This window comes from Asterias rubens, chromosome 1, assembly GCF_902459465.1.
Source record: "Asterias rubens chromosome 1, eAstRub1.3, whole genome shotgun sequence".
NCBI classification, from domain to species: domain Eukaryota; kingdom Metazoa; phylum Echinodermata; class Asteroidea; order Forcipulatida; family Asteriidae; genus Asterias; species Asterias rubens.
The window spans coordinates 18,693,484-18,717,053 of record NC_047062.1 but is presented as its reverse complement, the minus strand read 5'-3'; the positions used below and the strand labels follow the sequence as shown (position 1 = coordinate 18,717,053).

At 37.9% G+C, this 23,570-nt stretch overlaps 3 protein-coding genes across 5 annotated transcripts; 1 reads left to right on the top strand and 2 right to left on the bottom strand.

Annotated features, from left to right (window-relative positions):
• Positions 1–880: 880 nt before the first annotated feature.
• Positions 881–12,865, bottom strand: LOC117291639 (glycine N-methyltransferase-like). Of its 2 annotated transcripts, none has more exons than XM_033773485.1 (6): positions 12,604–12,865; positions 8,745–8,987; positions 7,885–8,012; positions 6,823–7,076; positions 5,291–5,439; positions 881–4,096 (listed from the first exon to the last, which is right to left on the bottom strand). In XM_033773485.1, the coding sequence occupies exons 2-6, from the start codon at positions 8,948–8,950 to the stop codon at positions 3,931–3,933; spliced, it is 903 nt and encodes a 300-aa protein (XP_033629376.1). In that variant the 5' UTR covers positions 8,951–8,987; positions 12,604–12,865; the 3' UTR covers positions 881–3,930. The 2 variants fall into 2 exon arrangements, with proteins under 2 accessions (XP_033629376.1, XP_033629384.1); XM_033773493.1 differs by lacking the exon at positions 12,604–12,865 and adding an exon at positions 10,245–10,524.
• Positions 12,866–13,296: 431 nt separating this feature from the next.
• Positions 13,297–19,225, bottom strand: LOC117298333 (39S ribosomal protein L49, mitochondrial-like). Its single transcript, XM_033781527.1, has 4 exons — positions 19,122–19,225; positions 17,216–17,459; positions 16,610–16,737; positions 13,297–16,074 (listed from the first exon to the last, which is right to left on the bottom strand). Exons 1-4 carry the CDS (start codon positions 19,218–19,220, stop codon positions 15,928–15,930), a joined length of 618 nt encoding a protein of 205 aa, XP_033637418.1. The 5' UTR covers positions 19,221–19,225; the 3' UTR covers positions 13,297–15,927.
• Positions 19,226–19,285: 60 nt separating this feature from the next.
• Positions 19,286–22,273, top strand: LOC117292929 (ubiquitin-like protein FUBI). 2 transcript variants are annotated; one of them, XM_033775107.1, is made up of 5 exons: positions 19,286–19,356; positions 20,164–20,245; positions 20,667–20,811; positions 21,345–21,400; positions 21,893–22,273. In XM_033775107.1, exons 2-5 carry the CDS (start codon positions 20,171–20,173, stop codon positions 22,016–22,018), a joined length of 402 nt encoding a protein of 133 aa, XP_033630998.1. In that variant the 5' UTR covers positions 19,286–19,356; positions 20,164–20,170; the 3' UTR covers positions 22,019–22,273. The 2 variants fall into 2 exon arrangements, with proteins under 2 accessions (XP_033630998.1, XP_033631006.1); XM_033775115.1 differs by lacking the exon at positions 19,286–19,356 and adding an exon at positions 19,374–19,464.
• Positions 22,274–23,570: the final 1,297 nt, after the last annotated feature.

Genomic DNA, 23,570 nt, shown 5'->3' with positions numbered 1-23,570 from the left:
CGATTGTCCAATATCAGATCGAGAGTCTAGGGGAGACCAGTCTCAAGATCTACAACACTGATGCTTTAACGTGTGATGCTGCAGAGAACAACCTGAAGATGTACTCTAGCCGCCAATTTTGTCCTGGTCTGAGTCTCCATTACACAAAGAAGATGCAAGATTCTTCTCCTCTTAGCCTCATTTTGGTTACATTGGATGAGAGGAGCAAAATGGCTGTATCCAAATGGCAACAGTGGTTTAATAAAGTATGTAAGCCCAAGATTGGAGAACAAACACTAACCAATTTCTAAACAATATTTTTGAGGTCAACTCAAAATATTTAGTTTTTTGCAGTTAACTTATACCAGGAGTGAGAGTCACTCCTGACAAAAATGAAAGGATTGCTCTTTGCACCTTTTGATAACCCCTGGAGTAACAGATTCCTAAGAGCTTTTGAGAACAATATCCCAAGTGCTGGAGAAATAAATTTATTAAGAGAAAAATACCTTTTTTTTTTTACCCAGGTGAGACTTAATAAAAAGTCTGAATTCAGGTATAAATCTGCAATTTCTCAGCTTTGGAAACACACATTTTCACATGCGTTTGAATTTGAAGTTTAAATTGTAAACTGAATTAATCAGATTATAACTGATACCTTTCCCACCTATACAGGAAAGAAGCCAGAAGGGGCCACAATGTGGCGATGATTATACACTTGTGGTCCGACACTCCCAATGTATTTTACGAATTTATCCCTAATCAGCCCTCACACCAACTTTAAACCCTAGTTTGCACAGGTAAATTGACAGAGCCTACAGGAGCGGAACATAAAGCAAATACCATGTTTAGTTGACACACGGACAAATCAAACTCAACGTAACATTCACTCCAAGATCTCAACTATAAGAATTGATACACACTTATTTATTTATTTTTTTTATTAAATATATTTATTTTTAATATAGTTTTAATCTTTTGATCAATATAACAGCAACTTTTCTGCAAACAGAATGAGCCTTTGTTGTGTGAAATGTTTTTACTATGTGGATTAATTTGTACCTTTCTTTCTCTAGAATTTTTTTTGGGAAGTGTTCAGTGTTTTAGAAAAGTAATGTTCTAAATTTAAAACTTTACCAACAAGAAGATGTCTGGCCATGCAATTATCTGCCACAAAAAAAGCGCCCTCTATCAAAGTACTTTTGAACAACATAAATTTGAGTATGAAAAAAATTAAAATAAAATTAACATAATATAATATACATTTTTTTTACTCACTACAAAGATTGTAGTTATGTTTATCACTGATAATTAATCTCTATTAGTAAAATAGGGGCCCAATCATAAGGACGTCAAGGTATCTTGATATATCAACATTTGGTCATTCAGTCAAAAAAGGGAATGCCCAAAAACACATCAAAATTCGGAGTGAATTAAAAGACGCTTCAATTGACCTTTCTTACAATTGATAGACTGAACAAATACCGGAATGAGCATGATCAGTTTTCACGGCATGCACAATGCTTGAAATGCTTGCAGATGATGCATCAAACAGTTGCCCCAATGAAGTTTTGAATCACTTTCATTGCCATTCTTTTTATATTTACAACATATATGTATACAAATCTCTTTGTATATATTTATTCAATCTTAACCAGTTTGCTTCGGGAATAAAAAATATTTTCTAGCCATTAAAAATGTGTGACGGTTTTCAATGAAACTCAATTTGGATCCATAAAGACTTTTTCGCATAGACATTTACAGACTTAAATGGTTCAAATTTTTTTAACAGTAACCCCAGCAGAGAAAGATGAAATGACTCATGACAGTGCAGTTTACTCCATCTTAACCAAACCTTGGCTTGTAGGTAAGAACAGGTCATCGATACAGGCATTTGGCACAATATGCAGAGTTAATCCACGACATAGGGCCCTCTATCAAAGATTATTCTTCTTCACAGAACTTGGGAAAGTACCGACTACATGTATACAGTACTCAATCAGTGTAAGGGTAACCAACATTAATATTCTTTATCCCCTGATGCAAATTTAACACATATAAAACACAATTTATCCATCAATTGCTTGCAGTGCCTTTTGCCCAGGGCCACCAAACCATGACCCCGTAGACTGTGTATGGTTTGAGCACTCCACTTCCAGTGTCTCACCACGTGTGACCTGTTGACATGACCACTGCTTAATCCCACAGAAACTTGACCGATAAGCCTGCCGCTGTGTGTTGTATAAGAGTTTGGGCATGTTACTGATTCCTCTGAAGCAAACTGGTGAAGACTCCATTTTCAATTAAATAAAACACACTCAATGGGTTCACTGTAACCCGTCCACACCATAGCACATCATCAACAAAAATACTTATCCCTCCACACCACAACAGATCCCTCAACACAACCAACTACAAACCACACAAAATCATACCATTCAACAAAAACTAGAAACCACACCACAACATACCAATCAACACAGGAAACAAAAGTTTAACAGCAAATCCACCAACAAACCAACCACACCGTGCATACTGGACATCCACTCTGTAACATATCAGATGTGCAACTTTGTACATGGGAATAAAGACGAATTGGCCAACCACACTTTGTACAGAGTTCTTTCGGTGCCAATCAACACAGGAAACAAAAGTTTAACAGTACGTCCACCAACAAAACCAACAAACCATCCACACCGTGCATACCGGACATCCACTCTGTAACATATTAGATGTGCAACGTTGTACATGGGTATAAAAAGACGAATTGGCCAACCACACTTTGTACAGCATTCTTTCGGTACCAATCAACACAGGAAACAAAAGTTTAACAGTAAGTCCACCAACAAAACCAACAAACCATCCACACCGTGCATACCAGACATCCACTCTGTAACATATTAGATGTGCAATGTTGTACATGTGAACAACAAAGACGAATTGACCAACCACACTATGTACAGCGTTCTTTCGGTTTTCTGCTGACAAGAAGGGAAATCAGCTGATCAGCTGAGAGGTTGCATGCCTGAACATGTTCATGAACACCTTTAACCAAATGTAGCCACTCCAATCCAAATAATATCCACAAACACAACAAAATCCATCCGTTACACACCATTTGTGATTGTACAAGCCCCCTTCCCCAACCAAACCGTCAAACGAAGATTACGATAAAATAAACAAATAAAAAATTGTGTGACCAAATATGGCTGGATATGGAAGCTTTTAAGACTTGTGTGTGAGTAATATTTCCGACGCTTCTCAAGACAAAGACCAATCTGAAAAATATCAATACTGCCTTTCACTCACCTATAAAATAGAACACGATAAACCAACTACTACCCTGCACCTCTACACCCCCCCCCCCCCCCGAACCTCAGAACAAAAGCCTGTTCTATATTAATGCCATGTTTTAAATTGTAAGCTTAAGTAGCATTAAGATTGCATTGCCGTGCAGTTTCAAGAGAGTTGTAACAACTTTTCAGACCAATAACAATTCATAGAAAGATTTATAGAGTTTTCACAAACCTCACTAGATTTTAAAATCTTTTCCCTTCTTTGTTTAAAATGCAGAAATAGATTAAGTCTTGGCTTGCCGCCCTAGCACTATTATCATGGAGAGAAAGTAAAAATTTTGCTCCTAAAATATCACTATCACTATAAAAACAAAAAGAGAAAAACAAAAAAATGGTTGTTGGGCCTTTGATCAACACTTATGCATTGCAAAACCTCAATCTTATAAATTGACCTGTATAGCCTTCTTGAAGACAATGCATGCACAGAGAAAGGAAAACATTTTCACAATGTGATATCTCTGTACACGATTCCTGTGATGTAAAACTATATTTACATACATTTTACATTTTTCCCCAAAGTATCGTTCCTTTTTCATGCTGTTAAAAACTGACTGACAAGAAAAATGTCAGTCACTTTGTGACTTCCATCTTTAGTTCATCATTCAAGTGGTTTTTCTATAACATGGATGTAGTAGGAGGGGCAGTCTCCTTCCTTGAACTCTTTGAAGTCTCCGTACACAGTGTGCTTACAACTTTCACCAAATGTCTCCTTGAGAAGCTCTGTGAAGGCATTCAGGCGATGTGGGTAGTAGGACAGACGGAATCTAGAATGGTAAGATTATTGAGATAAAAACATTAACAAATACTGGTTTTGAAAATTGACAACATTCAAAAAGCGCATCAACATAATACAGAAGTCTCAATATGCTCATAATAATAATTAAAAACTACATTTATAAGTAGGGAATACAAACAAAACCATATACATATATATCATCCCTAATGCAAATAAATATCTATGAAATTCATACAAACAAAAGTATTATTAATAAAAAACAGAACAATAATGCATACAAAATAATGAGTAAACTAACAATAATTTATGTAGATTTTAGAATACTATGTAGTGATATGAGAACCCAAACTAGGTCATCATACTTTTGAGGGGAGTGCAATTTATCTTGTGCCATGTACTAGCACATTAAGACATTGTACTCGTATACTAATACTACTCTTTAACAATAAACTCATTAAATCACTGGGTAATTTATTCATAGGCCTACATCAAATTTTATCCTTAAACAACTAAATATTAAGTGTCAATTTGTCGCAAGTCCAAAAGGGCAAGCCTGTGCAAAGAGAAAAAATCAGCATAAATTAAAAAAGAAATAGATGAAGCAAGGGTAAATATTCTGAAAAAAGCACTGAACCAAAACTTAAACAACAAAAATGAAGTCTGTCTCACTCTGAAAAAAAGTATGCATTAAAATGTCATATAACTCAAGGCACCATGTAAAAATAAAACAGCACCAACAAAATTGATGAAATAATCAATGAGCATTGAAAGAGCACACAACAACAATCTGGAAACACATCATCAAGGAATTTGTGACAACAAAATAAACAGTCAGAAAAATATTACACATGACTTTACACATTCATATTTCAACACATGTTTTTGAATAGATGACAAAAAATATGTTGCCACCATAAAAATATGATAGATTAAATCAGAAATGAGGGACACCTGGTGAAAAAAACATAATAATAGTAACAATATTTAAGACATTTATATTATGAAGTGCATAAAGAGGAGCGTCTATGCACAACACAATACATTAAGCACTGAAATAAATATGAAGCAATTTGTTACAAAAATGAAGACTCAAACAAGTGAGTTTTTCAAATTCAATTAAAAGTCAGAATAGAGTCAGCTTTCATGAACTTGTTAAGTCATTCAACAATAAAAGGTACAATGAATTTGAAGACTCTTTCAACCCTAGACTTGGAATACTTACTTGTAGACTGTTTCATCCAGATGCATTTTCTTAACATTTTCTTCACTCTTTGCCTCATCATCAACGGAAATAAAATAATCTAATGTCACCATGGAAGGGCGCCCATTAACGTACAGCACTGATGTCTGGAGGTCCTTGATGCAGTTACCCTGTTGAGTCAAAAAGCATTGGGATATTAACTTCAGTTTATTTTTTATTAGAGGCCTAAAATTACACGCAGGCCATGACCTCCATTGCCCCATGTCTTTGCCTTGGTGCCCTTCAAAAATTTCCCATTGACTTGACCTTTGCAAAATGAAAATGGCCCTTTTCAACATGTTAAAAGATGAAATTCCAGGCCTGTTATTATAGCTGCAATTCAATGGATCTGAAGAGTGTCTGGCACTGTTGGGAAGTCCAGGATTCTAGGGGGCACCTTTTTCTGCAATTGACCCCTTGTATTGACATAATACAGGGCTACTGCTGCTCATGGTTTGCTGTGTTAAGAGTCAAAATGCATGTAAAAATGGTGGCTGTCTAGCCCAATTTAGGGCAACTTTTCTGTGCTGTGCTGTGTTTTTCTGTGCTGTTTAGTAGAGCAACATTGTGGGCTTTCTTCGGGTGTCGTCTATGATTCCTTTCCTTTAATCTTTCCTGTTAGAAACATTGTGGGGTGCACACCACAATGTCAAAACACCCCACAGTACAGTTCCTACTTAGCATACACCCACAATGTCGATCTTGTAAGCACACAGATATGAGGCTCAGCCTCCAGGGTGGAAAATTTTTCAGGGCTCAAAAATTTAACTTTTATCCATATAATCTCAGCAGATTAACATTCCAAGGCAGCATACATTTTTTGGGTGGTGGGTCTTGGACAATAGTCATTCTCCACATGTCCACATAACCCATAGTAAAATATCTTAGCCCTCAATGTAAAGTTTTAACTTCAATCAGCGCCCAGCACTCAGCGTTCCCCTTAACAGCGGTTCGCTGGCTGAATGCCAGTTAAAACTCCCAAGGCGAGTCATAATTCTGTCACAACTAGTCCTGCAGGCTAGTTGATTACTTGCCACAGCTACACGCACACGAAAACCACAGATTGTTCATATTGCTTAAAATCACATGGTCCCATCATGCCTAATAATGTTGTGAATGAAATCCCAAAATACGGACCAGTGAAAAATCTGTCAGACCAGCACCATGACAAGCTAACTGGTGCTGCTGGCTAGTCACTGAAAAGTTAGAGACCTAATCCTTAGATAGCACCACATAATGTTTTACAATGTGCTGTGGCGCAATTTGCTGCCGATCAGATCAGGAACATCGGGGCGAACCCCTTCTTTTTTATAAGTACACTGGGTTCTTTTACACGCGTTACACAACACATGGGATGAATGACTTAAGGACACAAGTGTCACGGCTGGGGATTCGAACCCACCCTCTACTGATGAGAGAAACACCAGAGTTTTAATTCGGTGCTCTGGTGTTTCTGATCAGCAGAGTAGAAAATACTTCATAATAAAGAAAAAACAGCCTACTCCAAGTCTTACCACATAATAAATATTCTGTACTGGTGCTCTACCAGTGTCTATAATAGCATCGTAGTTCCTGTGATCAATGATCAGTATTCCACCAGGTTTCAACATGCTGGCGAAGTTCCTCAGAGCGAGACGGTGATTCTCCTGTTTGCCGTCAAAGTCAGGAAGATGAGCGAAAGAGTTTCCCAGGCAGACGATGGCATCGTAACCGGGCCCTGGCTTTGGAATATCCTCGGGTAGAGTAAGCCAGTTGGCAATTTCAATCTCTGTACAAATAAAAAGACAACAGTTTAACAAAAAACGTTTGCAGGTTTTGAACTTCCCTCTTGAAGGGCCACAGCCATTTTTCTCTAGTAAGGGGCACTGCTATTTGTATTGGAACCTTACAGAGGGCACCACAGCAAAAACACAGGTTACCACGGCAATTGCTGTGGGTGCTGTGGGTTATTTAGAGGCCGGATGTTTCAAATTAGTCTTTTTTGAACTAATTCAATTGTTTGTGAAAAAGGAGCATTTTTTCACTCCTGCGATGAAGGATTTTGAATCATTGTAATAGAACTACTAAAAGGAAATGATTAGACACTTGGTATCAATGTGCCCCACACTTTTGCTACACCTGTTCATATGGCCTAAAGCACTCATCCCCGGAACCCTCTTTGTGAGTATGCAGCACCAATTAGCCAAATTGGTACACACATTATTTATCACTCAACAATCCCAGGTACCCATAATTATTTACTCCTGTATGATGAGAAGTAATTTTGGTTGAGCGCCTTGCCCATGAACACAAGTGTTTGACTTCAGCAGCCCATCCAAGACATCTTTAGGAATATATGTCCATGTATCTCTCCCTTGATAATCGGGGTATCTGGAAAGGTGTGACATCGGGTTGAGCACTCCCAATGTATAGTTTAGGGCTGTAGGATGAAAAGGGAGAATGCAAGGGGCTCGAGAAAGAGGCAACAACGAGGTTGTGCTTCTGCACTTTCCTTTAGCATTAAATAAAGTACCAAATGCTCTCAAGTACAGTCAATATCAACTATTCAAGTGGTATTATAAGATTAGTTTCATTACCCCAACTATCAAACATTTCTTCTTTGCGGCGTGCCCACCTCTCCCTGAATGCGTGTAGGATCATCTTATCTGAGGCATCACAGCTCATGACATGGAATCCTTGCTCAAGAAGCATCACAGAGTCGATGCTGAATACGAACACACAACATTTCATTTAGATATGGCAACTAAATAGTAATATTGGCTTCTTGTTAGCACTCATATCCGTCACTCAGTGACGCTCAAGGCGCTTCAAGATACAGTATTTTCCTGCAAGGTATGTGGAACTCCTTTGAATTATAAGACCTACTCCTAGAAAAAAAGTGTGTCTTAGGCCTACAATTCAATTAAAGTACACTGCTGCCTCGGAGTCACAGAACACCTGTAAAAATTGGAACTTGTGAATAACTAAAAACACCAGTTATGAAACTTGAAGGAAAAGAATACCTATGGTTTGTGCAACAGTTTGTGTTAATGTCATGGTAATTTTTGAAACCACGGCTTGGGCTTTGGATTCAGCTTCAGGCTCCTTTCTCTCGTCTGAAACCCTGAGCGTGTATGCACAGCATGCGCAATATTGTCACAAAACAACCGCAGGACCAAGCTCACCTGAGCCGAATCCAAAGCCGAAGGTGTGGTTTTGAAAAGGGGCTACATAAATAATTGGGGACTAAACAAAGACAACTTGACTAGAGCAAGATTTGCACCAAGGACCTCCGGATAAACGTGCCGGTGCTCTACCAACTGAGGGAAATTGCTCAGTTGGTAGATACTGCCAAATATTTAAGCACTTCATAGAGACTTTGCTAACAACCACTAAATGGATAACAGCCACTAAATGGATGTTATCAATGTTTGTTTTCACTAGTAGTGTTCCTTACCCAGTTCCACATGCCGCATCAAGCACTTCATGACATTTCCTGGCCTGAAGGAGATCAACTAGAAAGTGGCGGTAGTTCTCTGTTCTCTCTGTGCGACTGCCGATGTAGTATTCCCACACCTTAGCTGCTTTGCCATCGGCATATTGATCCGGTATACCCTGAGCTGCTACACCAAGGGAACGGGTACGGTAAATGCTGTCCACCATTTTGCTATTGCTGTGTCAAAAATCACACTGGTACAATCTAAGCATCAGAATGAGAAAACGTAAAGCAATCAACTCTAAATGATTTGACTTTAAATCCGACTTGTAGGAGAAATTTAAATGAGAAAATAGGATTAGCTGTTGCTAACTGCTTGCCAACCAAAAGGACCTATGGTATAAATGCATGCAACAAACATGAATATACCAGGGCAGCATAGGCATGTTAGCAGTGAAGTGGAAATACCCAGTACATGAATAGAGAGAGAGAGAGAAAGAGAGTCAGAAAGCACACAGAAAAAAGGGAGAGGTTAAAAGAACACGTTGCCTTGGATCAGACGAGTTGGTCTATAAAAAGCATTTGTAACCGTTTGTTATAAAATGCATAGGATGGTTAGAAAGATGTTGTAAAAGTAGAATACAATGATCCACACAAATTTGCCTCGAAATTGCGTGGTTTTCCTTTTACTTTGACAACTAACACGGTCGGCCATTTATGGGAGTCAAAAATTTGACTCCCATAAATGGCCGACCGTGTTATCCGACGATGCAAAAGGAAAACCGTGCAATTTTGAGGCATGTTTGTGTGAATCATTGTATTCAACTTTTACAACATCTGTCTAACCATATTGATAACAAATGGTTACAAACGTTTTTTTCAAAAAACCAACTCGATTGATCCGAGGCAACGTGTTCCTTTAACAATTAATAGGGAGACAACAGACAAAAGGGGAAGGGGTGGAGGGAAGGGGGCTGGTTTGAACATGAAGATAGAAACACAAATGACAATATCAAGGGTGGGAAGAGGGAGAAAAAGTAATTAATTAGTGAAGGGGGACATCTGTGGGAAAAGGAGAAGGCAAAGACAAACGCCAACATGCACTGTTCAAGTTTGCTCACAAAAAGACATGTCCATTAATGGTGCCATACAGTGCCATGTAATGTACCTTCAGGAAGTTCTAACCCATGAAGGAAAAGTTGTTTTTAGTTGGAACATGTTGCATGAGGGACACAATGTCAGAAATGGGCAGTGACGTGTGACCACTCTTAGCCAGAGCTGAAGAGCAGGCAGCAACTCCTTCATCTTGGGGAATGTTGGAGGACACATCAAATGTATTGATGATAGCTGTGTTTGGGACCTGCTCCTGAATACCTGAAATTTGCAGAGGAAGTCATGAATATATGATGGAATCTGCGACATTTACGGCTTGGAAAAACTGTTAACAAAAAGAGAAATGTTCTCAGTGGGGGAACCATTGCCAGATATGATGGGTCTCCCTGGGTTGTCTGGTTTGTGTACCTTGGGAAGGAGGTAAAATCTGGCTGTTCTACAGGCAACCAGGGAGAGAAACTTGTGGGCTTTCTCGGAGAGGTTGTCACGGTCATGCATTTTGTCCAGTGTTAATGTTGAGAAGGTTCCTGTTGGATCAGTGTCAAGGGGTTTATAGCTAGTTTAGTTATTGAGTTGTCTCATGGCTTGCTGGTGGCCCATGACAACAGCAGAGCCCTTTTCGGCTGGCTTGATGATGACGTCTTTCCGTGCTCGTAGAGTCTTAAGAGCGTCACGCTCTTTTCTGGGGAGGTTGTCATGATGGTTCCTGTGGGTAGAATGATCATGCGAATTAATTTGTGAACTAACTAACTGCACAGGAGTTTCAATTTAAATGTTACTTAAATTAGCTGATAAAAAAGGACAACAAAGAAAAAATACTATTTTTGTTGTACTTGCGGGGGAACAGATCAATGCATTTAATTAAATTCAGTTCAACAACATTTATTTTCCAAATTCCCTTTAATCAAAAATACAATGTAAACAAAGTAATCCAAGAATTTTAGGAATTGGGGGCACAGCCAAGTAAGCAAAGCTTGTGTTTGGAGTGCCCATACAGAAAATAACCACAATAGAGTCAACGCATACAGAACAGACAAACCACAAAGTGAGACAATTAACACAACACAATTCATTCCATTGGTTTGGTTCTCTGCTCAAGTAAGAATAAAAACCCGGATTTACTTCCCTTTTAATCAAGAATGGGGTTCAAATAGCGTGAACATTCCAGAAAACGGCTTAACTGGCCTGGGTTTCCCCTTATTCTAGACCCAGAACCTACAGAACACCATATCAGATGTTACAACTTAGGATCTTTTAAAGACTCTGTACATCAAAAGCTACAGGTTTGGACAATGTGAACCTTCCTCCCATTGGTGACGATTGCTTTATATACTTCTTTCAGGAAAATTTGAAGCTGTAGGAGAATTTGAGAAAATCCTAAAATCAGAAGAAAAAAACCCTGAGAAATCTTATGCCTTAAAAAAAATAGTGATACACTGGGACTTGATGAAATCTGGTCTCCATGGTTAGAGTCACTATCAGAGTAACCATTCCATCTTGAAATTTTATACTTTACACACACAGCTATGGTATAAATATGGGTTTATTTAATAACAACAAAGACAGAGACATTCCCTGAGAGAAAAACACTTTCCTAATAAGACATTTTGATTATACAAAAAGTCAACATAAAAACTTTTATAGCACCGAGGCGATATGCCATGTCACTGTTCAATCATACAGCACACAGTTTTGTACAGTTGTTAAAAGGGGGATGCTTAATTTTATCTTGGCAGTTACTGCGTAATCCTTTACTGAATACCAAATTGTAAACAAACAGCCCAAATACCAAAATGCAAGTGCTCTAATCATTCTCTATGGTCTATGCCCAGGTACCACATAATGTCAATGCATCAAGTATCATTAGTTGCTTACCTAGGACTCCCAGGGAGGATTTAATCTCCAATGAGGATTATGAAAACAGTCCTTTCTACATGATAAAATACTGGCCAGCTTTCCCAAGAATAAAATATTAATATTTAGACCCAGTTAGACCTACCTGGCTGCTGTACTCCTTTTGTCCTCGAAATTTGTCATATCTATGACCGCTACTGAAAAATTTCGAAAAAAAAGGAGTACAGCGCCCCAGTAACTGGGTCTAATTAGTATTGTTGACATATACGGCACAAGAATTGAGATCAGAAGTTTTGTGTCACAATCTAATAGTTTTGTTGATAGAATGACAGAGCTATTGCAGATATAAAAAAAGCTCCGTTGACAGTTTACCGAGTAGACTCCCTTCCTTAGGTCATTCAGAGACAGGTTGTCTGTTAAGTTAAGACCAAAAGACACAGGTCTTCCGTTCAGAAAGCTTGATGGTCTGATCCGTTAAACTGCAAGACATTCGCATTAACAGTCAATAACTAATTGTCGACTTCTCAGACACTCGACTGTCTGACATTCTAGCCCCCCACCCCCGCCCACTATGAGGTTCGTTCCACCATCGTCATCACGGCGGAACGAACTTACCATACTAAAAACTAACAATAACATTTAACTTGGTCGTTCTATGTGCAGTAGAGACAGTTAAAAACAACACATGTAGTACATTACAATTACTATTCTTATCATTTTTTAGCCTTCTATAAAAGTATAATTTCTTCAATCAAAGATCATGAACATGCACAAGTATGATTTTTTGTTATGACTTAAAACTATGAATGTGACCGAGAGAAAACATTAACTGGAAAGGTTGAGCAATAAGTGGGCCTTTCAAAGACTTTTTAACAGTTTTAACTGGAGAATAATTGAACAAAGTAGTTATTACCTTTTTCAGAAGTCCAACCCAGGTAGAATTGTCACTGAATTTCTCACCACACGGTCACGGCACGGTGTATGTTTCGAAGTCTTTATTTTGAGTAGCACTTCGTAGCTAGCTGTATTTAATAATTGAGAACTGACTGCCAGCTGTTAAATGAACACTGGTTGTGTGGTGTGATGGAGGTGTGTATTTGTTTACTTAATTTTTTAGAGCTCTTCTTATATAACGAGATAAATCCCGACAACACAACAACTACGAATGACCGCTCCAGTTATGTGTACATAAGGAATTGAATGAATGACGTACTATTTAAAATAGTCGGGTGCGCTGTTAACTTTCAGCACAGAAATGATGTACGACGTTTAGTTCAAGACAAACACGTATAAAGTAATCAAGGCCATGTGTGTTTGTGGCATACATGCGGTCTGTCAATCATTCACAAAAAGCAAACGCTATGATCCATTGTTGTGCAGGACCGCAATCGGGTTAACTGTTGCAACAAGACTAGTTTTGTCCCAGGAAAATCCAGTTTATTCTGGTTATTCTAAATTTAGGAGTTTTTTGTTCATCAGATAATATTGTAATGGTTGTTCTACCATTATTCCTCAATGGTTCAACCATGGTTCAACTATTATAAAACACTGAACAAGAAAACAAGATTTATATCTACAATGGTCCAACTACATAATGGTCAAAGAATGGTTCTTGGCTGCGGTACTAGTGTTTTATTAATAAAAGAGCTAAATAAACTGTTGCCACTTTGCCTATTACAAATATAAAAGCATTAAGTCAGTACATACTGAAGCTTGCCTGTATGTAAACAATTAAAAACAGAAGTGCAGTTCAATGCCCAAGCTAAAGCAAGTTGTTGTTCAGACCCTAGATGTATTCAAGAACAGACTAAGCAATGTCACCTTCATCTAACCCCCATCCCCACACAAAGTAGGCCTATAAAACTGCTTTACTTGCACAAACTTCTGTTTTAGTGCATTGAGTTTAGTCTGCACCTGCCTGGTTGCACCTCAACCTGAGTGCAAGTTTTTCACCCTGAGGAAATTTCTGCACAGTAAGATGATGATATTTAGTGAAAAGTAATGGAGTGAACATGACTCGAGTCTGCTTTTTGTTGCATTATTTAGAAGAGAGAACCATGTTACTGTGTGATCTACACTTGCTAGCGGTTTGAAACTGTCATACCCAGTAGGCCTATACACAGTGATGAGAGCCTATGATGTCAAAATTGGACTTGAGACAAAGAATATATCGATCAGTAAACACCACGTGTGTCTGTCTGTCATTGAAACTAGACCCGGATTCATTGGGCAAACAACTAGACTTGTTATACAAGTATGGTTGAACCAAGGTTGAAAGTTCAACTAAGGTTGAATGCAGCTGGCATTATGTACCGGTAGCAGAACTTACACGAGTGAACCCGGCTATTACAGTCCAACCATATGGAGGTCTTTTATCCAATGTTATACTTACAATTTATTAATAAAAATAAACTAACAGCACAATTGCATGGTCAAATGCTCATATCACCTTAATATATTTAGTACCGATACCTGCAAAATGTGCAGAGGACTCAAAACCAATCTCAGCTGATTGTGAAGCTCAGGTCATTCACATTTCATGGCATTAGGCATGTTTGTAATTTTCTAGAACAACTAAAATGTTTTCTTTTGTTTAAGAGCTAGAGGTCAATAATAATCAAATTGGAAAACTTACATTTCATGGCATTCATTTTGTGGAAATTAGAAACAATGGAAAACCTTCTGAATATGAAACACACTTTTTGTACGGGGTACTTTGCAGATGTTTTTGTGTGCATATGATATATACTACGGTATTGACTTTTTATGGCACACAAAACTTGGGGGTAAATCACATGATGGGCGTAGTAGGTACTTCATGTCAACAAACTTTCCATTATATCTGCCCTATCCATGTGCAAGCACAAACTGGCCTGACAGACAATATTTTTTAGATACGATAAGATCAAAGCCTGATTGTGGATTCCAGTATTCTGATAATGGACTCAGCCATTTTGTGTGTAGCTAAAAAGTTTGAACTTTTATCCTTAAAAAAATGGTTAAAAGTAAAGTCTTTTTGTAGGTTTGGCGATCCAAGCTGGAAAAATGGAAGGGCTTTCTGCAACCTTTTAAGGACTATATAATCAGAAATAGTATCAGAACCTTTGTCAGTTGACCCACGAAAAAAAAGAGAAAATTGCCAATAACAGAAAACTTTGCAAAATTTGTTTCTATCTACCATTGTAACGAGGTGGACTATCAAAACAAGATTTACCGATGACGACAAAACAGCACAGACCATCCTGAAAGAAGCTGTCGAAGCTGTAAACATAGATTATTCTGTATGCCCTAAGTAAGCAATTCATTGGAATTCATTTCACACAAAAAGGTTGTCAATGATTTGTAGGTACTTTTATATATCTCAAGGCTTTTTAATACAGATTTTGTTTAACTACAGCATTCACACCGTTTATGGTCCTTCCAATATAAATACAATTAAAATGCAAATGGTACTCTCTAACAAATCATCTAAACACAGCTTTGCAGGTAGTCTTGGTGCAAGACGTTTCTCGGGGCAGTGAGTGGACTAAGTCAGGTGAGTCGGTGCGGGCGCTGTCCGTGAATTGGCTGCGGTGTGCGTGAAAGGAAAACGAGAAACGTCTTGCACCAAGACTACTTTGCAGGGATCAAACTTTACACGAGACCGCAGGTTCAAGACCTGAAAGTCCAGTGGTCTTGTTTCAATTCAACACCTGTATCTCAAAAGATTGATGTTTAAACGTTGTGTTTTGAGTCTCACAAAAATCGTTCAATACTGGTGAGTATCACCGATAATACACAAGAGATCAATATTCTTTGAGTATTTTGTTCAACTGAAACTGTTTACAAAATAAAATCAAGTTCGTATTTTGATTCTAGGTTCTTTTCATTTTGACTCTTGTCTTTTAAATGAAATCCCAGTCCCGTAAAGATTCTGAGCTACAATCCTGAGGCCTTGTGGATTTTCCCCCAGAAATCAAGCCCTGACTTTGGATAAAAGCACAAACATTGTATATTCTGTGAAGGAACATTATCTGACAATTTTATCCATATCAAAAAATTAAAAGACTTGAATAGAACTTTTCCACTCACATTTTCACTTCTGAAATTGTTGAAAAGCAATCAAGTCTGGCATATTTTCTCAAAAGGAACAAAGTAGGTTAAAGTTGTATGTAAAACTGCTATCACTATATCATAACTTATCAGAGTCCACATGAGTAGTTTCAACGTCAGTTTTGTCTTGGGGACAGATTTGGTATCAAAAGCCCTTGTTGGCCATCCATGTCTTAACTGCTTCTCGATACATTCCCTTGAACTTGACCTGTTGTGTGACCTCGTTGACCCTCATGGGTATGGGGCGACCCTCTTTGGCCTCGAGATGTTCCTTTAGGTCATTCCCAAAAGCCTTTAAACAATTAAAATAAGTGAAAAGAAAAACCAATAATAATAAGAACACCGTGTATACAAAACACATGAAAACACCTGAAAGTGAAAAAGAATACATTACATATAGTAATAATAACATTTATGTATTTCTGGCAGAGACAAAAATAGGTACACTTTCATGTGCTCCAATATTTCAAGGGGGGAGGGCAATTGCCAAATAAGACAGTAATTTCATGTGTAAATTAATGTTTGGATTAATATAATTTATTTGGGGTTTAGAGGGCCTTTATCCTTCTGTTTGACTATTTGGGTAGAGGTTGTGTTCACCAAATAAAAATCAGATAACGTAATTTGTTTCAAATATTGAAATTACAACATTAAAGCATATCAAATGTAACATTTCATTCTGGTAATTTTTAATCTCGGAAGTCCAGAATCAAAAGGTGGCAGGGGGAAACCCTAACATCATTTCTTCTTAAATGAAATTGAAAGCTGAATATGCACTCCAAATAATAACATATGTCTAGAAATTCATTCACAGTAAAAAAGCTCACCCAAATATCTCCTTCAACATTCTTGATTACTGTAAGTTGCTGATTTTCACCGTATTTTAATTCCATGTAGACTGGTACACTATGGTATCTTGTTCTCCGTATGCTGTATGGTGTTCCTAGCACAGCTCCTAAATAAGCAGAGTTAGAAATGAATAGTAGAGTTATTTATACTAACAATTCATTTAATCCTTTAGAGACCAGAGCGGCCAAAAAAAGTTAGAAGATTTGACATGATCAATGCAAAACCAAAAAAATCACAGTACAAAGGTCATGACTTGAATTCACATTTCCAACTTTTTCATTGTATCTAGCTGTTGCAAACAGCAATATACAGAGCTCTAATTTTGAGAGAAAATTCACGAGACCGCAGGACTTGTAGCTCATAATCTTTACTGGACTAGGATTTATTAACAAATATTTGTGAGACTCCAACTCGACATTTGAACATCATTCTTTTGAGACACAGAATGTCGAGTTGGAAAAAAAACCCAAAACAACAGATTGAACGTGGCCCCGACACTGAAATCACTGGCCTCAGGCCTGTGTTCCAGTGTCAAACTCAAGCCCTGCTGTTTATTAGAACTGCATCCTATTATTATTGCTAACCTTTAGCAGGAGACCAGCCTGAAGGCGTTGGGTACTTCTCATGAACAGGTGGGGTTGGAGGCTCTAGCGATGGAATCAACCTCTCCACAAATTTGAAATCTTCTTTAGATTCAATGAAGCCAGTCTTAGGCTGTGATTCATCTATAGTGTCTTTTCTGTGGTAGAAACTAGGAGGGAAACTGTCTAGTCTTCGACAGCTGGTTGAAAGACTTCTAGCCGTCTGTGTTGAGCAGACACATTGACTCTGCGGACAAGATGAACTGTATGAGTTAGATCATTCAATTTATTCTGAATATCAAGCCTGGAATTACACAAAGGCCATGCAGGCCATGGTCTTGGTGCTTCATCAGAGGTTTCCCATAGACTTTGATTTTCCAAATGGAAGTGCCCTGCAAAATGAAATAGCCTTGCCCCTCTAAAAAAAATCAAAAACCCTGGCCTGGAACATAAATAGGACTAGAAGTGAACAAAATGTGATGCGATCAAGCTCACTGTGCCACTTGTTATACTTGCTTTTTTGTTTTACACAAATGTATTTTTGAGTGACTTTACATTTGTTTTTACAAGAGATTGTCAAACATTTTTTGGCCTTCTTAGCGCTCAAAAATGCTCTACGTTGTTAATAGGTGAACATTTTACAGTTGTTTGCCAACAATAAACTTCAGTGTCAACTTTCCCCACACACTCAATATACATAATGTATATTTATTCGTAATGCTTGCATTGCCTTTTTGTTGAGTAAAAACAATAAACGTTCTTAAAAAATGCAATTTCTACTCAGTACCAACTTGTTTTTTCTGTCGCATCGCATGTTTTTGGATTCTCAATATGTTCAACGCTTTACCCACAGGAATCAACCTAGTGGATCGACGAACCCCCTCAAGCCGCGGACGAGTTGAACTAACTATTTTGTGACAGGGGTGTTACAAGGCAATGCTGAACGGCGAGCATGCACTGCCGCACCACCTTGTAATGCCCCCTTTTAGTGGAAGATGTTTTTTACTATAACTCAACAATAAGGCAAAGCGAGCATTATGAATCTATACTAAGTATGTGGAGAGTTTTGGTTGTGTAGTACAATATAGGGAACTTAAGTTTCGTTATTGATAGATGACAAACGACCGTAAAATGTTCACTTATCAGTACCATCAACGATTTTGACAACATAGTGTAAAGGCAGCCCAAATCGTAGACCCCTTTGAAATAAGGGCTTTAATATTAAGGCTCATGGGCGATCCTTATTATAGGTGCATTCGATTAGCTTCCCTGTGCGGACCCTGCGATACTCATTCGGGTGACCCCCTGACAAGAGCTAATCGAACAATGTCATGCACCTCGGGTAAACATTAAGCTCGGGCCAATCCCAAGTGACCCGTTACACAAGCAGGGCACTTAGGGCTGACCGGGCCGTGGGGTGAGCCCCAGGCAACGAACACACCTATATATAGCATAGTTTCTAGTACTAGTAGAAGTTACTCTGGCATACACTGCAGAGTAGACTTAATATTATTAGTTTTAGAGTAGACTAGAAATAAGTTAAGGGATAAGTTAAATTAGAATTAGAACTAGAAAAATAGTCCCTAAGTAGAAGAAGGGGTAGTTAGGAAAGACAATTATGTCCGTTTCCAGACCAGAGTATAATGATTTTTACCAAAGCAAAAGGAAATAACTCATTTGTTGAGTAAATTTAGATAATAAAAATAAATCTGTCCGCCTCCGGAGAGAGGAGGATGTTTCAAAAGAGGGCGCTATCACTATTCAGAAGTAGAATTACCAACTTAGTTAGAAAGTTCGCCGTGTTTTTGTAAAAAATATAAAATGGCAAAAAGGGACAAAGTTTACTTCTACATGACTAGTATTTTGATTTGAATGATTATATTGAGGATCAACATGTCGATATACTCACTTTCTGTAATGCTTGTACATTAAAAGCTTTCTGGAGAAGAAATAATGACTGTTGTGTTGATCTTACGCCGAGACAGACTGCTTTTATGGACAGCGCCATCTTTAATTTCTAGGTTTTTTTTGTCACTTGGTGGCGCTGTCGCTATTTCAGGAAAAAGATTAACGCTGGTACTCTGTTTTTTTGCAGCGAAAATTGTTAGCGCCCTCTCTTTATTTGCAACGTGATCTTGCACAACGTGAGGAAATTTTGCTCTTAAAATTCAATGTAATTCGTAGTAATTTATCACATTTTCTTTTCGAGTATTAGGGTAGCTTATCATTCGAATTGATCCTGTGATATAACTGTAATTTTTTATTTGTCATGATTGTGTTGGAAATGTATAAAATTGTGTTATAAAAACGACACACACCGACCGGGGGACATGACGATCCGAACGCACTGACCAGTGGCTGACTTACACACACAGGCGGCACGGCGGCGCACACATACATACAGCCAGCACTGCATAGCTCCGCCATACGTGCATAGTGTAAACACATCCAAGGAAGCTTGTTTGGTCTAAAAATTATAGCTAAGGATTCTTTGTACTTAAGAATATGGCGAATTTGTGACCTAACGTTATATTTATTTTTTTTAACTATAAGGGGAAAAAAGGCTGAATAAAAATAACTAAACTAGGACCCAAAAAACCCAAATCCAATAGAAAATGGTAAATTATAAAGAAGAAGTCAAATCAATTCGAAAAACTTTCTTATTTTTAGTAATAGTATGTAGGTAGTAAAACATGGTATGAAATATTTTAATATAATAATTATTATAATAATATAAGTAGCAAAAGTAAACCCCAGTTGTTTCTGTGATTGTGACATTTACTTACTAACTACACACAACCATGTCAACTACAACTTTAACAACAGGTTTTTTATTTATATTATGTGGCTAAGTAAGTAGAAGTACTTCATAAACATAGTCGTACAGTTTATGGATGTTAGTTTGCAGACGTATTTAACAAATGTTTTGTATGTTACTGTTCTATTTGAAGGATCAAGATGCAGCTGTTTGTACGCGGCCAACAGAACCACACCCTTGAGGTGCTGGGTGATGAATTAGTCCGTGATGTAAAGGTAGGTATTAATTGAATGTAAAACTATAATCAAGTGCAAGAAACTTAAATCATTGAAGTTCTTAAGAAGTTATAGATTGCACAGTCTCATATTTTCGCTGATGGTTTGTTCTCACAGGGAATAATGGGTGAGATGCTTCATTCGTTTCCCAGTTCATTTTCACCTATTTTTGTTCTTGAGTGAAGAAGTGGTGAATGGTTGGTGCAACACACAAGAGACAGGCAGCCCGATGTCTGGACAAAATCTAAAAGTTGTTCGGCAGGGCTTACATTTTCCACTGAACCACTGGCCCGAGGCTAGTAGTTTTACATTAGTGTGCGGCTAGTGAATTCATGACTGGACGGCTTGCAAGCCCTGCCCTTTGATTTGCCTTTAACAAATACCAATTGTTGATGTTTTTTGTGTTCATTTTGTGATACAGTTTCAGTTGGAAACCTTGACGGCTATCTGCGTTGAGGACCAGCTCTTGATGACCGGTGCTGAAGTGCTGTCTGATGACTTGCCCCTCTCACACTATGGTGTCTCAAACCTTGCTACTCTGGACTTGTCTGTCCGCATGCTCGGAGGTACATCCAATTTGTTTTCCCTCTAGTGGCTACCTTCCTTTGTTGATGAGCTCAAGTGATCTGTAAATTTCTAGAATGATGGTGTTAAGGTTTATTGAGAGAGTTGTAGTATGGATGGACAAGTTTTCTTTGTTCACATGGACGGATGCTGGACGATGCTTTCAACCCAAATGATCTAATCCAAAAATGCAGCACAACTCGATATGCAATCTGTTTTTTGGACTGAAATGTGGCTTCTAGTTGCAACTATCAGTCTGCAGGCTTTGGACTACTCTAGTTGGTTTATGGCAAACATACCTTGAAGGATGTACTAAATAAAACGAGTAGTTATGCAGTGCATGTGACACAATTTATCCATATGTTAACATCATTTTCCATTCTCTGCTGGGCATTTACAATGTACATTCAAATGTCAACACTTTGCATCTTAATTGGTCTTATTATGGTGTTCAATCACTGATGCTAATACGTGTTACTTGTTCATCGTAAGTCTTGTATAGCTAACATTTTGTTTTGTTTCTTTATTCTGTTAGGTAAGGTTCACGGCTCTCTGGCTCGTGCTGGAAAGGTGAAGGGTCAAACACCAAAGGTCAGTATTGCATTTAAGTTTGGGAATCTGTGAAAAAAATGCTTGCTTTTGTATCTAGGGCCGAAGACTTTCAATCGCATAAAGTGAATGTTCCATTCAATAACATTCTAAATTAAAACAAATTTAACCATCTCAGAATGACAAGAAAGTGAATACAAATGTTAAAGCTTTACTCGGTGCATAGAGCAAGGCTCACTGGTAGTTAGGAGTTCCATGCTGATGCAAACAGCTGGCTACCAACAGCTGGCTGAAATTTGCTAATGGAAAAGCTCTAAACAGTAATATTTTGTATTCAGTAATTGTTGGTAGCGAACAGGACCATTCAAAGCCATTCATGTAACAGTTTGTCCATCTTGGAACCATTATGTGGCTTTAAGTGGTCAAGGAACTTTTATGAAAGCAGTGCAAAGACAAATGAAAGGGGCATGTTTATCAATTGTTTGGATAGTGGATATTAAACTGATTATTGATTTTGGTTTATTATTACTACAGGTTGACGCCGAGGAGAAGAAAAAGAAGAAGACTGGCCGTGCCAAGCGACGCATGTTGTACAATCGCCGCTTTGTCAATGTCGTGCCCACCTTCGGAAAGCGCAGGGGACCCAACTCCAACTCCTAACTGAATCGCGGAGTCATCATTTGATCATATCATCATGTAGTCAATTAATCAATTTCAGCTTGAACTAAAACAACTGATAGTCTATCTCCATTAAGTACCGATACAATTTGCCGACTAACTCAATTCATCCAAATACTCGGTGATCTGCGGATCGAAGGTGGACCTAGCATAAAAACAATTGTGATACTACACTGTGTTCAAAGATGTGTTGTAGAGTGTGTACTGACTTGTGAATAAATATACAAAAATCAAAGATCCTTTGTGTCAAGTAGTTTGTGTAATTGACTTTGTTGGTGTTTCTTTAATGGGATTGATTTAATACTTTAGGGAAAGATGTTTCTTGGGAAGGGTCAGGTTAAAAGAAAGAGGGACAAATGAGTGAAGGGGGAGGGGGGGCACAGTATAAATGGCAGTATCAAAGAGACTGCACAGCAGATAAGAGACCATTGTAAACAATCAACAAGGCTTCAAGAGCATTATAAAATGGAAGACAAAGTTTATTGAGATGTTTTTTTGGCTGTTGTAAATTCTTAGAAGGCACACCGTTAAACGAAAGATTGCAACATCACCCACCACCAAAGCGCTGATTAAGGGTCTATCCATGATTTCTCTTGACTTAATACTTGACCTTCTAAGCTGTCTGTAGTTTAGAAATTAATTTTCTTAGAGCTGCCACGACCATACACTTCTCTTGTGGATGATCAATATGATAAAATTTGACCAGATTTGAACAACTTATATGTCATTTTGGTAATTTTTTTTCTACTAAGAGCATTTATATTTTTCTGATAATTGCGTTACTTTAAAATTTTTGTGTTTGATTAGACAATTTCACGTTTTTTAGGATGTGAAAAGTGGGCATACATGGATAAACCCTTATCATATAAAATATCATGTTAGTTACACACTACAGAATTGACATAGTAAAGGTGTAATAGAAGTACAGTATATTTAGTTCATATGCTAATAAATAGTCTTATAAAAATACATGTATACACACTGTGAATGTAGTACTGAATGATAACTTGCTCAATCTCATCATCATCTTGAGAAGCATGTAATGACAATGAGCAAAAGTCCTTTTGCTGAGAAATAGCTGATTTATAGCCAAATTGCCAATAATGATACAATATCAAGTCAACTGGGATTTCAGCTGAATACAGAGTCTACTTGTTGTGAAAACAACCCCCCAAAAACCTTAAGGAAGTGCAACCCATCTGCGCTTTACTGAGAACAGCAATCAAACGGACACCACAACATTTTCAAAAATTTGGGAATATCATACTTGGAAAAGCCATTTACATCTTGTCATAGTTTCTGTAGGGATTGTTTAATTTTGTTTCAAAGAATAATTTTTTTAATGCGAAATGCCAAGCCACAGCCGAGTTGGACTTAACCATTCTGTTAAAGGGGTGTTACAAGGCAGTGCGCTTTACTGAGAACAGCATTCGAACGGACACCACAACAATTTCAAAAGGTCACCTGCAGAGGTTTCACATTTTTTGACATACTTTTTTTCAATTTCCAAGTAACTTGGGCACTTTGGTCAAAA

Bases quoted from the DNA above. Each gene is read 5' to 3' on its own strand.
- LOC117291639 (XM_033773485.1), bottom strand. From the start codon at position 8,950: ATGGTGGACAGCATTTACCGTACCCGTTCCCTTGGTGTAGCAGCTCAG. The intron at 8,013-8,744 runs GTAAGGAACACT...GTTCGTATTCAG, and splicing joins GATGCGGCATGTGGAACTGG to CATCGACTCTGTGATGCTTC. The intron at 5,440-6,822 runs GTAAGACTTGGA...TTGACTCAACAG, and splicing joins TACAGAATATTTATTATGTG to GGTAACTGCATCAAGGACCT.
- LOC117298333 (XM_033781527.1), bottom strand. From the start codon at position 19,220: ATGGCGCTGTCCATAAAAGCAGTCTGTCTCGGCGTAAGATCAACACAA. The intron at 17,460-19,121 runs GTGAGTATATCG...TCTTGTCCGCAG, and splicing joins ATGTACAAGCATTACAGAAA to AGTCAATGTGTCTGCTCAAC. The intron at 16,738-17,215 runs GTTAGCAATAAT...CTGCTTATTTAG, and splicing joins AGGCTGGTCTCCTGCTAAAG to GAGCTGTGCTAGGAACACCA.
- LOC117292929 (XM_033775107.1), top strand. From the start codon at position 20,171: ATGCAGCTGTTTGTACGCGGCCAACAGAACCACACCCTTGAGGTGCTG. The intron at 20,246-20,666 runs GTAGGTATTAAT...TTTGTGATACAG, and splicing joins AATTAGTCCGTGATGTAAAG to TTTCAGTTGGAAACCTTGAC. The intron at 21,401-21,892 runs GTCAGTATTGCA...TTATTACTACAG, and splicing joins TGAAGGGTCAAACACCAAAG to GTTGACGCCGAGGAGAAGAA.